The sequence below is a fragment of the Egretta garzetta genome, unplaced genomic scaffold (genome assembly GCF_000687185.1).
Source record: "Egretta garzetta isolate BGI_Z169 unplaced genomic scaffold, ASM68718v1 scaffold156, whole genome shotgun sequence".
In the NCBI taxonomy this organism is placed as follows: domain Eukaryota; kingdom Metazoa; phylum Chordata; class Aves; order Pelecaniformes; family Ardeidae; genus Egretta; species Egretta garzetta.
Window position 1 is genome coordinate 2433686 of NW_009260125.1, and position 17726 is coordinate 2451411.

Here is a 17726-nt window from a genome sequence, read left to right on the forward strand (position 1 = left end):
TTTTCCTTTACAAGCAGGTGCTACTTAAAAACCATTTAGCAATTGCAACATAGACTTGTCCATGCTCTGTTAAAGTCAGGATGTTTTTATTATTGGACATAGTGACTTGATCGAAAATGTCACAGTCAAATTCTTTGTTGCTATCATAGAGCATGCAGAGTAGCTGTTTATTTGAAAGATGTTCTCCAGAACTGAATATATGTAACAGAGCTGAATTTGTCCTGCTTTCATTAAAGAGTGGCTCAGATGCACTTTATCCTGCAGGTTGTTTGAAGTGACAGAGTTTAGTGCATTTGTGTTCGCGTTGTAGCAATGCAGTAGAGTCTTAAAATTGTCAGTAATGACTGGGATTGAGGGTAGGCATTACTGCTCTGCAAGTAATGGAATGGCTCAGCATAACTACCACAGGTGCTCGGTTGTCTGCAGAGGCGTCTGCTGTGTTTGGATATGCCAGCCTTTCTTCTCTGTTCTGAGGGGCGAGAACAGGTACAGCTTTCTCATGGTTGAAGTTTCTTTTACATGAATTGAATTATGTGAATTCAGAATTCTTGAATGAATTCTTCTAGCAAACAGCTTCTTGGGAAGGAACTTTATGTGATGGCAGATTTTTATTTTTTTATTACAATTTTAATGTGTTTCTTCCCATCAGATACTCAGACTTTGTTGTCCATGAAATAGGCAAAGATGGACGTGTGAGCCATTTAGATGACTTTTCTGTTCCAGTGGATGATGAGGTAAATTTTGAGGTAAAGATTTGATAATGGCTACGCTCCTTAAGCAAAAATATTAAAAGGCTGAAAGTCGTTCTGTGAGGGTTATTGGATGTTTGTTTTTCCCCCCCCAAATATGTATTAGGACCCATCAGAAGAAACATTTACAGTTTTGTCAGATGAGGACAAGCAGCGTTTAGAGGAGCTCCAGCTTCTTAAGAATAAGGAAACTAGTGTTGCCATAGAGGTAAAATTAATAAAGGATACAAAGTTTGGGGTGGGGAAGGAGGAGGCTGAGAGAGTGAGTGAGTGAGTGGAAGGTACCCGCTTTCTAGTGCATGTAAGGTCTAAAAAGAGGTTCAACGTGATGCCACAAGTAATGCCAAAATATTTCCAGTTTGGGGTTGAAATTCAAGTTCTGAAAAGCCTTACGGATACACTCAAATTCACGCATGTGAGTTGTCATTTGAATTTCAGTGTGACTGTATATGTGAACTCAGATACACATTTTAATTTCTGGAGTGTTAACATTTTGGTCTTCTGTCAAGTAGTATTTGATAGGATAATTATTTAAGAAGGATTAAATAAAACATCCATCCTGATGAAAGACTGTTTTCAAGGTCAGTGCTTAGTGTTTTAACAGAAATTAAGATAAATACGCTCTTCTGTAACAAGAAAAATAAGAAAGTGGAAAATGAAATTAAAACTTGGCATTTTTAAACATCCAGATATGCCATATACTTGAAGAGTAACTGTTGAGCAGAATTTGGGACATAGAGATGAGTAGGATTAAATGTGGTAATTTCAAACAAGCATTCACACTTTAAACAATCTTATCTAGCCATTTTTTTCCTTTAGTGCATATAGAAAAACTTCATTTTGCCAGAGTTTTCATTAGAAGAGGGAATTTTATTAAGCACAGAAGAGGGGAGTAAATCTTGAGAATTTTCTGTTGTGAATGTTGAGACTGAGCTTGCAGCAGAGTTATTAAAATTAGTTTGAAAAATAATAAATAAGTAGGCCAGACTTCAAAAAGCTACCTATTCAGTACTTTAGTGTGATTCGGTAGGTTTTCTTTAAACATGTGAAATTTAACCCTGAGAGAATCCCTCCCCTTTTGTATTACTTCACTTGGTTTCTGCATGTGTGTGTATTAACACAGGTAATTGAAGACACCAAAGAGAAAAGAACAGTTATCCATCAAGCTGTGAAGTCCTTGTTTCCTGGACTGGAGACTAAAACAGAAGATCGAGATGGAAAAAAATATATTATTGCTTATCATGCTGCTGGGAAAAAAGCACTGGCAAGTGAGTTTCAGTATCACAGCAGTTGGGTAAAGTACCTGCTAAAATTGTCCCCAGAATAAAAAATGTTAGTAAGTCCTTCGAGTGGAGCGTACCTCCTAATGTAGTCTGGCTTTGCTATTTCCTCTTTGCAACTGATGCTCTGCATCTAAAATGACCAGGAGCACAAGGAGCGTCTCAAATTTAAATTTCTACCTTTTTTTTCTTTCCAAATCATTCTTCAGATACAACCATGTTAGAAGGGAGAGGATCTTTTTGCTCTTTCAGTGGGAATAGGCAAAGTAGGGACTTTATTTTCAGCATTGTTTGAACTTTGCTTTCATGAACTTACCTGGATGTGTAAGTGTCCCTTGTGGAAGTAAGAGGTTGTAGTTGAAATGCGTACGTTATGCTGACAGTCAGCGTGATCTTGACTGTCTGGAAAATCCATGACAAAATTCTCAATGACTTGAATAGGGACAAGCACCTATTTGTTTTCTCAGAGTTACAGTTTTATATAAACATAATATATTTACTATTATTTTTAAGGCTACTGCTGCTTCCAAGGCTAATTATATTTGCAGAAAATTGTCTTTATTCATTATAAATCACAGTTAGTACTTTGGCATAATCAAAGTAATGAAGTATTTTCAAAATGAAGTGTTACCACCTTAATCTTGCCAAACACTGTTTTGGTTACTGGCTTTGGCATAATCAAAGTAATGAAGTATTTCAAAATGAAGTGTACCTTAATCTTGCCAAACACTGTTTTGGTTACTGGGGATAAATCCATGTGTTCAACATCTTCTAATTTTATTACAAATTTGTTGCTACTGTAAGTTAAGAGGATTGTCTGCATGCAGAATGTTGCACATCTAACGAAAGATATTAAGGTTTGGTTTAAACTGATGGCGTTCTTGTGTCATTTCCACCAGCTACAAATGACAGTATGTACACCTAGCCTTTTCATTTTAAAGATGAAGGAGATGGAGAAAGGATAAGGAGATAAGAAATAAGATAATTTAAAATAACATCATCACCATCTCCATGTTCAATTTAGTTATTATTTTTTAAGGCTTCTTCAAAGCAAATATGGGAATGTTGTACTTTTACTGGTACAATTATAATGTGTTTATGTATTTTGTTTAACCGTGTTTAGAAAATGTGTATGTTTGCATGCTTTATGCATGGAGTATGTATACTTACCAGCACAAAATTCTCCTCAGCCAGTTTTGTTCTCTGTTGGTTTGTAATGGTTTTACCTCCACCTTCTCCCTCTGCTGCTTCTATTCCGTAACCATTGTTACAGTCAAGTGGTTGATATTAAGCTGACTGGTCTGACTGAAGAGATATACTGTATAAAAGAATTTGAGTATTTGAAATGCACTGAAAAGAATTTAGTGATGTGTCTCTAGGATTAAAACATTATCTGGAGCACCATCTTGTGATGCAGAGGAGCATCGTCTATTTAAACTTGGATTTCTAAGTCGTGATGCTACAAACACCTGTGCATGTTGGTGGGCATGTGTGCAGTTTCAGTGAGTGTGTGTAAATGCTTACGAATGTAGGATTTACGAGTGCAAGTTCTTTTTAGGCAGGATTATATTTATCTTCCGTGCTTATATCGCCACTAACGCATCTTAGTCTTGAGTGGGTTCCCCAGGCAAGAAACATTTCAGAAGTGTAGAATATTCGAATATTAGCTGAGGTACCTGATTACTTTTGTTGATAATGTAACAGGTTACCAAACGTACTTTCCTAAAATTTAAAATCAGAAGCTGCTTTGTGTCTATAGTAAGCTCACACTCAGAGTACTGTCTTACTAAATTGTCAGTAAACTGCTGTTTCATCGTTGTCCACAAATGAAGTCTGTTGCATCTCCGGTTGAAGCTTTCCATATGTCACTGTTTGCCTCTGCACGATTCCATTGCATAACTGTCCAAATTGCTGTCATCCACCACCTAACTGTTGGATGCTCCTTAAAGCATAAACAATCCCATAACCATAAAACCTGCATGTTCACCTCTAAAAACCCTTCGACAGTCTAAAAATTAAATGCTACTCTTTTGTGCTCTTTATGCTATGCATTGGGACAGAGGTCAGAACTGCAACAGGTAAGAGATGTTGACATTTCATGCTAACGAAATGAAATGCCAACCATTACGACCTCCTAAACAGCGACAAGACTGGCCAAACTAGTAACAGTTAAAAAACCCTACACATAAGTAATATTTAAAATTCCCTGAAACAGCCAGGAATTGGGCTTGTGCTACCTCTTTTTCCTAGTGCAGTATAGGCAGTAGTGACTCGGTGCAGCCAGTGATGAGTGATGTGAATTACGAGTTTTGACAACAGAGCCTGACATCTATGGTAAATTTTCCATTGATTTCATTAAGCCAAGCCTTTGCCATTCAGCCTTGTATTTCAGACACCGCTATCTGTATTTATACAACTTTACATACATCCTGATATTAAAAAAGGGCTTCCAGCCCTCAAATTGCTGTAAAAAGTTTGGAAAAAGGGCTTGGAAATATGATTTTACTGTGAAAAATGTAACATGACTCTGAAACATAGCAATAAGGACTGCAAACTGTCCCTCTGGGCTGCCTTCCCAGTTGAATACTTTGAAGTATTGGGTGAGGAATGGTTGAATATTGGGACTGTAGCTGCAGCTTCCCAGTACTTGGCACCACTGCCAGCAGCATGGTGGCTAGGCACATGGCTGTGATGCCCAAAGCATGGGGAGCCCATTGGTATATATAGTATCTATGGAGTCCTCTTAGTCTAGCCCAGATTAGGGCTCAGTTTTTGAAGGATGTTGAAATGACTGTGTGCAAGGTGGTGTAGTTAAATTGAAAGAAGAATTCCAGCTGGAGAAGACTTTTCCTTGTAATCACGCTCTGTCTTCCTCTCGTCCCTTCTAATTACCAAGTTCTTCATGAAGGACCTTGCTCTTCAAGCTGAATGCAGGATTTCATTGACTCTGTAAGAACAGTGGTGGCTCAGAAGGGAGACCAGCAGGGGCATGAGGTCTCTTAACAGGCTTTGGACCATACTGCTTAGTGTAGGTCCCAGGAAAATCCATAGAGGTTGCTTAGAAACTGATGGTACAAGGCAAGTGTTACAATAATTTTTAGATGATTAAAAACTACGTCTATAGTATTTTATACTGTAGCATGCAAAATTGTTTTTGCAGAAGCGTGTGTATGGATGGCAGCTTCCCCAAGAAAGCAAGAAGAATTATCTTTTACCAGAAAGTTTCATGAAAATTAAACATATTCACTGTCTGTGTGGGATATCTGGGCTTTATCAAACTAACGTGAACAAAAAGAGCAGAATTTTCCAAGGACTTGCATTGGTGTTTATATACTGGAATAGGACTGGCTTTTTCAGTTAGCTTTTGCTCTTAAGAAAGCTGCTTAAGCCTTTTTTGTACAAAACCAGGAATGTCTGCTTGGTGGCTACCAAGAGATAAGGGACTTCTTATTTAAAACAAAACCTTAGTTTTGTTCTTATAAAACAAAGAATTGATAAACAAAGCACCTGAAAATTGGTTCCTAAACGTGTATAGAATTACTTCCCAGTAATGTCATCAACAGTGGTTGATTGTGAAAGGAAAGTTTTATCTCTGGAGGCTTTTATGTGTAACAAAAGCTTCACAAATACATTGACAGTTTTCTTCCATCTCCAGAAAATGCCAAATAGTTGTACAGAATTGTAAATCAGTTGCTAGTCTGCAGGAGCTGGAGTTCTCTCTCCCTCTTGTGTTCTCTAAACACAGCACAGTATCTGGCTTGAATTCTTTGTTAATGTCTCTCTTGTGCCAGATTTCTCTCTCCCACAGGACTTTTTTTTAAAAATATTGTGAATATACTTTTTTTTTTAGGCTTTTGTAGAGATACGATCCATACTTTTGCATGACATACAGAAAAAATCCTACAGAAATAAAGAATATGTTAGTACTATAAATAATAATTGTAGTCTTCCCACAAACAGGGCTCCAATGGTCCTCATCTAATAATTAGAGAAGGCACTAGATGAAATGTAGAGTGGCTTTTATTGCTGATAGTCAGTGTAATGATAATGCTTTTGAGAAATTTAATCAGGCAATATGGCAGTTAAATGACTAGGGTGTATTTTTAGATAATTTCATGACAAAGGAACTGTCACCATTTCATTCAAGATTTTCTAGGTGACAGAATTTATCAAAGAGATGTTTACAGCCCAGTGGAAGGGGAGAACGTCTTTTTCAACGTGCTCTGCAGCTTTTGCTGTCAGTAATTCACTTTTTTCTTTTTTTTTCTTTTTTTTTTTTTTTAAAAAAAAGCAGATGGAAATTAGCAGAAATTGATTTGCATATTTGTTTTAAATGTAGCTGCAATGGTGAAGATAGCCATTAAATTAAAAAAAATGACACTTGACAAATTTTAACCTTTTGTTTTTAAAGATCCAAGAAAACACTCTTGGCCAAAATCTAGGGGAAGCTACTGCCACTTCGTACTGTACAAGGAGAACAAGGATACTATGGATGCCATTAATGTCCTATCCAAATTTTTAAGGTAAGGCTGTTGTTTCTGCCCACCTGGCTACTGAGCAGTCCTCCCCCCGCATGTTTCATGTTACTGTAAATGTTATGCTTCAGAATTATGTAAGAGCAACACAAGTGTTGCCTAATTTGTAGCCAGTGTTTTAAAAAAAAAAAAAAAAGTTATTTTATACTATCAAATTTGAAACTTACAAGTTTCAGAAGGAGGTGAGAATGGAACAAAATGATCCCAAGAAATTTAAAGAGCTGTGCCCTACTACTTCAATGGAAAAAGGTCCACAATTGAAGTTGGCTGATCTGAGAAAGGCTCAGCAGCTCAAAGCCTCAAAGCACAACCTGAATTAAAAGCTTTCCTGTGATAATATGCTGATCAGTTCCTAGGCAGTTACAGTTGATAAACTGTTGTTCTATGTATTAATTTCTCCATGGCAACACAGTCTTAGTTATTTTCACCCCATCAAGTGCAGCAACAAAATGATTTGCCCGAAGGCGTGATGTGAACCCAGTGAATTGCAGAGGAAGGACTATTTTAAAATTGGGTCAATTCAGTGATCTACTTCTAGGGAAACTTCCCCACTTCTCCTTTCCTTTTCCCTTCGCCTTCCCTGTCCAAAAATAAATGTTTGTAATCTAGACTCTAACCAGTGTACTACTAGAATTTGTATTTGAGAACAGAATGGTAAAAGCATAGTTTGGTGGAAAAATGTATGTAATGGCAATCCTGCTACCCCCTGGTGCCCATAGCTGGAATAACTGGAAACATTCCCTGTGTAACACAGGCTGTAAAGTACAAAGTGGAAGGGAAAGGAAATTTTCCTCTCAAGGAAAGAAATGGATCAAATTTTAAATTAACTTCTCATATTCCCACATAATGTGCATGCATGGTATTCAAAAAGACATTATTTAAAGTTTAAGGAAGAAATGGACATAATTTTTTTTTTGGTGAAATTAGTGGTGGATGTGTGCCTCTGCATTGAGTGGATGTATATAAAGTACTTCAAAACTCATATTCTGAAAGCACAGCAAATCTGCCTGCATATAATTAAAACAGAGAAGTTTCCCTGTGTTTTAGGTACTTATAGATGAGATTAGAAAATGCCACACGTGTTCAAGGGTGTGAAATTGTAGCCTAGTTCTGGGGATTATATGTATGTTTTCTGTATAGAAGATTAATAATTCTAGGCTGCAAATTATGTTTGATCTGTGGCTATTTTAATATACATAATATCTGTTACTGTTGCTTTTAAGAGTGAAGCCAAACATATTTTCCTACATGGGAACTAAAGATAAAAGGGCTATAACAGTTCAAGAGATCGCCGTTCTTAGGTAAGTGAAAATATACTGGAGTATTTGCACTCCTACCACGGTGACTTGAATACCTCGCTAAATTCCTTGAAGGCTCAGTATCCATGTGAGGCAAATGGTGGGTTCAGGTCCTGATCTTGTCAAGCACATGTGTTAATGGAGAAGCTATAATCCTTTTTTTTTCCACGGTGATTGCCAGTATTTTCAGTCGGTGGTGCTCCGAGTCATAGGCTGGACACACGCATTTGGCTGAAGCAGCGGGCCACATTGCCCACGTGCTCTTATGCTGCACGACAGCAGAAAACCCAAATGACACGGTGAAAATTATGTCCCGTTTCCTTCCTGATTTTTGTTTACCCCTTTCTCCAGCTGGAATCCTATTTTCTTTCTCACTGAACTCTCTGAACAGCTCCAGAGAAGGCTAACCACTGCCTTTGCTCATCTGTGAGTAGCCAGAAGGCGCAAAAAAATGATGAGGAATTTTTCCTGCCGTAACCTATTCCCATAAGTCGCCTACTAAGATGAAATAGAATTTATTCTGTCATATTCTAAGATAATTATATGGTTTCTGGGCACTTGAAATTAGTGTTACATCCATAACTGAGAATGATGGATGCCTCACAGTCATATATTACAGTATCTGTTTAGCTAGCTGGATATTCTGCCTGGACTACTGTTTGCAGCTCTTTGAAATCCATGCTTCTCAAGTGAAAAATTCCAAGGTTTGAGAGCCATAAATTTGATCAAATCCTTGTTAAAAGGAGGGTATTCACTACTTAATTGTTCACGTTTTTCTCCCAGTGGTTTGCCTGTGTGTGTCTTTGCACATCTAAAAGGAATTATTAATCTGTGATTCACGAGAAGCCCCAGTTTCTTGTTGCTGCAAGGCAAGTTTGCAAAGTGATGGCAATTAACCAAACCTGTGGTGTAGCCATCTCAGGTGCTGTTCCATTTACTTTTAACATGATGACATTTAATGTTGTGTCCAAAAGCTTGAGTGAGTTGTAAGCCTTGATGGGGGTGGGGGGAATGTCCCAGTTTGTGGTTCAGTGGTGCCACAGAACCCGACTCCCCTGCGCAGCCTTGGAGAAGGGTGGCACGGGAGAGGAGACTGCTCTAAGTACACTGGCCAGGCTAGTTGACAAACTTGTCTATCCTGGTATGAATTTTAGCATAAGCGTCAAAGAGCACCTCGGTGATGCAAAGAACAGGGTATGCTTCCGAAAGTAGTAGCAACCAAAAATGATAGGTATCAGTGACAGATTGGATTTCATACTCATTCATCCGCACTAAGCTTACACAGTAGCTAACTACTTAGCTGTGTGTTTAGGACTGTGTTAACTGGAGTGCATTCATGGTGGAGTTACTCAAATAAAACAGAGTTCAGCTTGTGGGGTACAGCACAAATCAGTATTGCAGCATACTGGTTTTTGAGTGCATACTGTAACACAGATGTGAAAAGACAGTACTAGTGGTCTTTGTCACAGTATACCTTTTCTATACACAGCCTTAAGAGTTAGCTGTTCTCTTCTTCTTAGATATTTCATTAAAATACGTTGAAAAGACAACAACAGAAAATTGGGGAAACTGGACTCGCTGCTCTTTGTTTTGAAATGCTGGCATTTATTTATTTAACTATGTGCTTTTCCAAGCATAGGTTGGTCACTGTTCTGTTTCTTTGTAGAATCACTGCACAACGACTTGCTCATTTGAATAAATGTTTGATGAACTTCAAGTTAGGAAATTTCAGTTACAAGAACCATCCACTGAAATTAGGAGAACTGCAAGGGAACCATTTCACTGTTGTTCTCAGGTAATATGTTAGTATATATTTAGACAGTTCTGTTAGAATTTTTTTCTTCTTCAAGGAGGTAAGGATATCAGTGCATCTTGTGTTACAAAAAAGAGAAGTCCTATTGGCAGGAGTCTGTTGAATTTGGTAAATGCTACATAATGTTGATGTTGAGCTTTAATATTATTGGGATCACAAAATAGTGTAAGCCCTTAATAACCTGTCTATAACTTTTTTTAACACTAGAAACATAACAGGAACTGATGACCAGATAGAGCAAGCAATGCACTCTCTCAGGGAAATTGGGTTCATTAATTACTATGGAATGCAAAGATTTGGAACCACAGCTGTTCCTACGTATCAGATCGGCAGGTATGTGTTGTTTTCATCATTCCCCTCCCCCCCCTTTTAAAAAAATTTTTATTCCTGTATTATTTCTAATGTATTTTTGAAAATGTTTTTCTGGCATGTTGCATGTGCCAGTTTTAATTTTAGATTCAAGAAAACTTATTTCTGAAGTTGCTTCAGCAGGTATCTTGTATAATACCACTATTTTTAATTTGGCATAAATCTAAACTAATTTTTTTAGAAGTTGTCTAAACATCCTTAAAATATATCTAGGCAGTCCTTAATAAACTCTACTGTTTGCATCTTAGAGCTATTCTACAGAATAACTGGAATGAAGTAATGGATTTGATACTAAAACCGCGACCAGGAGGTAAGGACTGAAGAATTATACATTGAGTGTTTCTGCCTCTCCTCCTCCAGGAATGGTATGGTCTGGAAAACCGCTTTTAGATTTTGATTCTCTTAATTTGAAAGGATGTTTGTGAGGACAGCTTTGCATGTGCTAAACTTCAGCCAGTTTAGCGATGGAGAAGCAATCTCCAGACTCTCTGCCTTTCTGCTTCTCTTCCCTTGCTGTGCAGTTTCTTGCAGTGGGGGTGAAAAGGGACCTGAATACTTGCCACAGAGTCTGCTCAGGCTCCACGTGAAGCCTTCCAACCTCAACTGTTGCGCGATTCTGTTAATCTGTGTAATAACCGTGACTGAAACTTTAATTTTTCAACTGATTTAACCAAAGGTGAGATGGATGCTTTTTGGTGCGTAGTTAAAGTATTTTTATTTTACATCCTTGTTCTAGCTGAAAAGGGATACTTAGTAAAATGCAGAGAAGAATGGGCAAAGACTAAAGATCCAGCAGCAGCCCTCAAGAAACTACCCGTAAAAAGGTGCGTGGAAGGACAGCTTCTACGCGGACTCTTAAAGTATGGAATGAAGAACATAATCTCTGCATTTGGCATAGTGAGTGTAAAAGTGCTGTGGGGTATTGACTTGAATAAACGCTCTTTTGATGGTATCGTGATGAATTTGAAATAGACTCATAGCTGCTTGATGAGTAGAATGTTAAGTGTAAAATCTTTACATTTATCCTGCCTTTTTGCTTGCAGTACTGCCACATGGCAACTGATGACATCTGTAATTAATGTATGCATAATGAGCTTTCCAATTTATGCAACAATCGCTCTAGTACACTGGAAGCAATAGTTATACTTAGTAACCATGTATAATACAGATCTGAGAATGGTGCAAAAGTTCAGTGTCAGAGTTTTTCTGTTGCTTTAAAAGTATAAATCAGACTGATAGTGTGCTAATGAATCAGCTTGGTGTAGAGGTGGTGGATTCACGGTTGTTTTCACATATTGTAATCAAGATCAAGGCTTTCTCCAAAGTACCTCATCACCAGCAAACTACTGGGCCTGTTGTAGGAGCCAAGAAGTTCATTCTTGTTTATAAAGAAGATAATTAGAATGATTACTGTGCTTTCACATCCGCAAAGTTTACTTAAGATTTCAGGAGGTTGAGTATGAATTCAGTGTTTTAGAATAGCCCCATGTGTTTGATGAGCTGTTGCATAAACCAAAATTTAAAAAAAAGCTTTTTCTTTTTTTTTACTTAAGCACAGGGGTCTTTTGTACAGATTTCAAATGTATAAAAGCATAATTTCTTCACATACCTTTTTCCCAAATAATGAACAAAAATCAAATTTGTATCCCAAGAAATTGTGTTAGTCTTGTTGCTGGAGAAGGCAGCATTTCAAATAGATGCCTTTTTGGTTATGATTGAGAGAAAAAACACTAAAAATATGTTTTTCTAATGTTGCTTTTTTTTTTCTTTACCTCTAGATACCAAGAAATAATCGTTTAATGTACATTCATAGCTACCAGAGTTACGTGTGGAATAATATGGTGAGCAAGAGAATAGAAGAATATGGGCTTAGAGCTGTACCAGGAGACCTCACACTTAAAGGAGGTAAAATCAGACAAACAAAAAGCCAGTGATGCTGTGTAGTTCAAATTCCTTGGAAAACAAGGCACATACCTGTTTATGTGATACTGCTTACGGGTTATTGTTTTCCCTCTCACCCATTTTGGTCCAGTGATTTCTGAATCCATTGGCCAGTTTTAGCCAAATTTCAGAAGGAACTGAAGTTAGGTATTATACTTCCAAGAGCTGTTGGTTTGCTTGTTTTCCAAATAGGTGGACAGGGAAGAGAGACTATGATTGTTCTCAAGAATGAACTCAAACCTAGTTGAGCTATGGAGAACTGTGGAAGGATGTGATGACTGTTTTAACCACAGAGTTTTTGTCTGCGTTAGTATCTTCTAAAGCAGAGGCCTCACTTGGTTAAAGCTCTCTTCACTTGGATTTGCTCTGGTGTTTCCTGGGGTGAGAATATCCACAGGATTTCTCCTTCATGTATGCCTGATGCCTGGTTGGGGGACTGTTCATCTAGCAGTCCTTACTTCATTCAGCTTTAAACGTCACTGGAAACCAGGCTGTGATTTTGCCGGTGCCTTCTGCCTTGAAGACTGTTACTTCTTGTCTTGGAAATGTCTGTTAAGTGGAGATAAAACACAGTAGTTAAGCCTCTCAAAATAGGCTTGTTTCCATCAAATGGTTCACTTCAAATTTAGCTAATGTGAACTGTCACAGGCATCCATACTGGTAACTCTCCATTTTTCTGTCCTGATTGTAGCCACAGCTGTTCATATCAAAGAAGGAGATGTTGATAACTACACTATCCACGACGTAGTGATGCCATTGCCTGGATTTGATGTTATTTATCCAAAGCATAAAAGTAAGTCTGACTGTTGTACTTATGTACGTACTCTGAAAATGTAAATCTGCCTTAAGATTGTTCTTAAAAGGAAGATGAGATCTATGCAACCTTGGTGACCATTAAAACAATACACTATTTCAGATCTCTGATACGTTACTGTCAGCCTCTCCCGTTGTGATAATAGTCTGCATTGTAACTTGTTTCATTTAACATAAATCTGTTTCATATTTCTTTTTAGCTAGTAGCTTTTCCAAAGAAAGAAATTTTTTACTGAGGCAAAATTATTTATCTCGGCACACGGGGCAAAAAAACGGTGACATGTTAATTGAAAAGTATGGATTTGATTTTTTTAAATTAGAAAACAAACCAAACTTACAGAATTTGTAACACAAGCAAACACTTGAAATTAGGGAAAAGAACCAGATCTGTTTATTTAAATACTAACCAATATGAAAGTTTTAAAAGTAAAAATAAAAAAAAGCGTATCTTTCATCTCCTATATATATGGTGTATTGGATCAAAATTGTTTTTAATGGAACAGGTTGAGGGACCTATAATGAGCTGCATGGAACATGATATTATTAGGGGATAGAGGTGTAGAATCATTTTGGTTGGAAAGGACCTCAGGAGGCCATCAGGTCCTACGTTTTGGTCAAAGCAAGATCAGTGCTATATTCAGGCCGGCTTTCTCAGGGCTTTGTCTGAAACTGTAAGTTCTCCTCTAAGTCTTCTCTAAGCTAAAGCAGCCCAGCTCTCTCAGACTCTCCTCACAGGGCATGGGCTACAACCCCTGGCCATAGGGGTGGTCCTCCACTGGACTATTTCAAGTCTATCAGCTTTGTGCTGAACACACTATTCCAAGTGCAGTCTCATGAGTGCCCAGTAAAGGGCAGTAATTGGGTTTTTTGGTGCAGCTACTGGCTAAGCTCCTGTTGCTGTTAGCTCTTATTGCTGCCAGGTGCTCTGTGAAGTCTCCTTTCCACCAGGGGTCTCAGGTGACTGTCAGCAGGGTTACTCCCTAGCCTGTACCATCGCAAGGAGTTAATCACTCTCAGGTACAGGATTTTGTCCTTAGTGATTTTCATGAGGTTCCTCTTGGCCCATTCCTCTAGCCTACCTAGGTACCTCTGAATGGCAGTCCTGCCCTTGGGTGTATGAGCTGCCACCCCAGCTTGATCACAATTGGGGTGAATTCCAGCTCCTCCACCTATGCTGATAAAGGTATTTGACAGGACACATCCCAGTTCCTTGAGGAACTCTGCTTGTAACAAGCTTCTAGGTAGAGCTGAAACTGCTAGTGACTATCCTTTGAGAATGAAGAGCCAGACAGTTCTTCACCCATCTAGCAGTCCACCCCCTGTAGTGTGGTGGACTTGTATCCACCTTGGATACAAGGATGCTGTGGGAGCATGTCAGCAGCCTTGCTAAAGGCAAGGTAGACAACAGTCACTGCTTTCCCCTCATCAGATGTAGTAATCTCATCATAGAAGGCAGAAAGGTTGGTAGGTTTTTTGGTTTTTCTTTTCCTTTAGTCCCCTTTGGTAAAACCGTGCTCATTGTTACTCTCCTTGTGTGCCCAGAAACATGTTCCAAGAGGATTAGCTCCATTATTTTTCCCAGAGACCAAAGTGAGTCTGACTGGTCTAATTCCCTAGATCATCCTTGCCTTTTCTGAAGATGGGTGCAACACTTGGTTTTCTCCAGTCACCTGTGACCTCCCCAGATCTCTATGATCTTTCAGAGATGATTGAGAAAAGCTTTATCCTGACGTGAGCCCACTCTCTCAGCCTGTATCTTCTTCCACTACTGGTAGTCCATCTCTTTCTCAAACCTTACCTCTAGGCACAGAGGCCTGGGAGACCTTGCTGGTGAAGACCGAGGCAAAGGAGGCACTGAGACCACCAGCCTTATGTCTGTCCCTAGACCATGTGCCCCGTTTAGCAGCAGGCCAATGTTTCCCTTGTATTCTTTCATTCCTCATGCTGCAGTTTAACTCTTGTTGCTCTTGACATCTGTTGCCAATTTTGATGCTATCTGAGCTTTGGCTTTCCTAACACCATCCCTACGTGCCTGGACAATGTTTGTATATTCCTTCTTTGTAGCTGGTCCTAGCTTTCGTCTACTGTATGTGGCCTTACATATGAACTGAGTCATGAGTTCCCTACTCAGGCAAACCAGTCTCCCAATACGTATGCTTGTTTTCGTCAATGTTTGGTTGAACTGCTCTTGTACCTGATTATCCTTAAAAGACCAGTCAGGTCTCTTGAGACTCTCTGCCTGTCAGAAATAAGTCCCAGAGGTATAATCCCATTTATCACCTACCTCTGAAACACTTGGAAGGTAAAGATCTGTTTGTTATGAGGTGTGGCACTGAACCACATCGAGTTAAAAGACTGGAAAGAAAAGCTTCAATTTTTTTCCATTCAATTTATATATACTGGGATTTGCTCACAGCGAGCCTAACTTATTCCTGTTTAAAATTCCCAACTGCATGAAGTAATGCTGGCAATTGCACTGCAAATCAAAGGCACCAGACAGCATTTTAGCTGCAGCATATTCTTGTTTTTCCATTGCCTTCCCTGCTTGTATTTCCATTGCCTTCCGTGTCCTCACAGGTGTGCATGCACACATCCTTACTTGAGGATACAAGACTGTAATAGAATTACTCCTTCTGTCGGCAGTGTACTTAGGTCCCTGCCAGCTCATTGCTTCAGAGGGCTCTCTTAAACTTATTTCACTCTGCTGCTTTTTCAAAGATGGACCAGTGGGTAGTCTGGCCCATTTTTATTTTTTTTTTTTTTTTCTCCATATACCTGAGATTAGTCTTGTGAAGTTTCAATTGGAAAGCATGTATGAGACGTCAATGAAATGTCAATAAAATGTTTTGTGACTTTTGTTTTCAGCTGAAACTTTGATTTGCTAAGGCTCTTCCTTGGTTACTGCTGAGGCTGTAATCAGGCTGTAGAAGCAAACACTGTAGGTAATAAGATACACAGAAGTTTAAAATTACTTATTGTATAATATTTATTCCATATATACTGAAAACTACTAAATGTAAGGGAAGGAATGATCCATGGAAACGGGCTGTTTCAATCGGCCGCACTACGCTCCCTCCTATTAAGTATTTTCCTCTCTTGCAGTTGGTGAGGCCTACAAGGAGATGCTAGTAGCTGACAATCTTGATATCAACAACATGAGGCATAAAATCAGAGATTATTCGCTTTCTGGAGCATACAGAAAGATTATAATTCGACCTCAGAATGTCAATTGGTAAGTAGGAGGATAAAGGAAATTACACTTGAACCAACAGCACAGAGTATACGTGGGATGGCCAAGTACAAAAACTGTTAGATTGACCCCACAGGGTGTACGTGTAGACTGAAGCGTAGGTAGGGGGGAATCTCTCTGCGTTTCCCTCGTGGTTTTTTATGCAGTTGAACCATAGCCTTATTTCTTCCTTGGTCCTCTGGTTCTGTGATGCATGAGTGTCAAGACCCTTATAGAGCTGTTACAGTCCTTGCAAAGGCTTGCCCGAACACTTCATAGATAATTATTTATGTTGAAACCATGACAGACAGTGTTTAAAATGTTTTTTTTTGTTGTTGTTGTAGTCTTGCTATGGGAAAGTTGGTCTCCAATTACCTATCTGTCAATCAGAAAGATTTGTATTATTTACACCTATTAAATCACTGTTGTTGGAGATACAACCTAGTTGTCATGGCAACTGAATAAATACCTTTTAAACAGGTGACTGTACAAATGTGCAGAAAGACTTGATCACTGATGTATAGGAAAAAAAATACAGAGGGTTTAGGAGGGAGACAAAAAATACAAATGTTACACTTTATTTTAATTAGTGCTGATGTTTAAAGCTTATCTACTTCACAGTTACTTTCAGCCTCGTTGTTACATACGGAATGATTTCCGCTAAATGAACGGCAGAAAGAGTAGAATATGTATTTAAGCCCTTTCAAAGAAGTTTAGATGGCTTTCTCCAAAATGAAGGCTTCCCCCTCCAAGTATTCTTAGAGCCGACAGCATTCTTCCCTTAATTTCATAAACTATACTTCTTGTATAGCTGGAGATCCTGACAGCCCGTGAGGGAAAACAGATTAGTTATGCAAAGAAACTTCTCACTTTTTTAAAAATAATCTTCATCAGAGGCAAGTCTTCTACATAAAGCTTCACCCGTTATTCCACCATAAATGCTGCCTTACCTTATTTTATTAGAAATTGTATTTCAGTTTAACTGCCAAATTTGAAAAATAAATAACATTAAAATAATGAAATGTATAAATTTCTATGAAATAGTAAAATACATAATTTTATTCTAAATAATTAAAAAGAATAACTTAAAAATCTTACGTATGTTATAAAGGGAGGTTGTTGCATATGACGATCCCAGAATTCCGTTATTTACTACGGATTTGGATAAGCTGGAAGGAAAACCATTACCAGTTCTTCCTACAGGTAAGTTGGTTTTTCCGCTGATGTTTGCAAACCAGAAGTTTGATCTGGCTGTTGCTTTGAATTGCTACACGTTGAAAGCTCTTTTAAGGAAGAGCTTTCATTTAACTAGATTGTTAAGCAATGGTATGAAAGATACCCAGAATTAGGCGTCTAAATAAGGACCCTTATTTCTCAAGAGCGCGAGCAATTCTTCCAGCAGTCTGCATTGACTGTTACTCGATTTTATGTATGTCTGTAAGAAATTGTAAATGCTTCACAATAAATGTCCGTGATATGTGCTGAAGGTATAATTAAGCCACAAATTGTCTACATGCTTGAGCATGCATTATTTGTGCTGAAGATAGACACTGCTCAAATACTTAACAGAATTCAGTGGTAGTTTTTTATGTAACTCTGGTCACAGGGTCTTTTGACGCTACTTTCCAGAAAAAGTGAAGAAAGGCTAGGAATTCAGTTTTGAAAGAACAAAAGTTTATTTTGCTTTTAAAAGAAGAAA

At 38.3% G+C, this 17726-nt stretch overlaps 1 protein-coding gene across 3 annotated transcripts in view; it reads left to right on the plus strand.

Moving 5' to 3' along the window:
* The window catches only part of PUS7 (pseudouridine synthase 7), a 24774-nt gene that overhangs the window by 6279 nt on the left and 769 nt on the right, over window positions 1-17726 (plus strand). For all 3 annotated transcript variants that reach the window (XM_035896863.1, XM_035896862.1, XM_009641387.2), the window contains exons 6-16: window positions 1873-2017; window positions 6441-6552; window positions 7788-7865; window positions 9529-9657; window positions 9883-10008; window positions 10293-10354; window positions 10781-10941; window positions 11823-11949; window positions 12677-12778; window positions 15901-16030; window positions 17139-17230. In XM_035896863.1, the coding sequence (XP_035752756.1) occupies window positions 1873-2017; window positions 6441-6552; window positions 7788-7865; window positions 9529-9657; window positions 9883-10008; window positions 10293-10354; window positions 10781-10941; window positions 11823-11949; window positions 12677-12778; window positions 15901-16030; window positions 17139-17230 (1264 nt within the window). The remainder of the gene's footprint in view (window positions 1-1872; window positions 2018-6440; window positions 6553-7787; window positions 7866-9528; window positions 9658-9882; window positions 10009-10292; window positions 10355-10780; window positions 10942-11822; window positions 11950-12676; window positions 12779-15900; window positions 16031-17138; window positions 17231-17726) is intronic.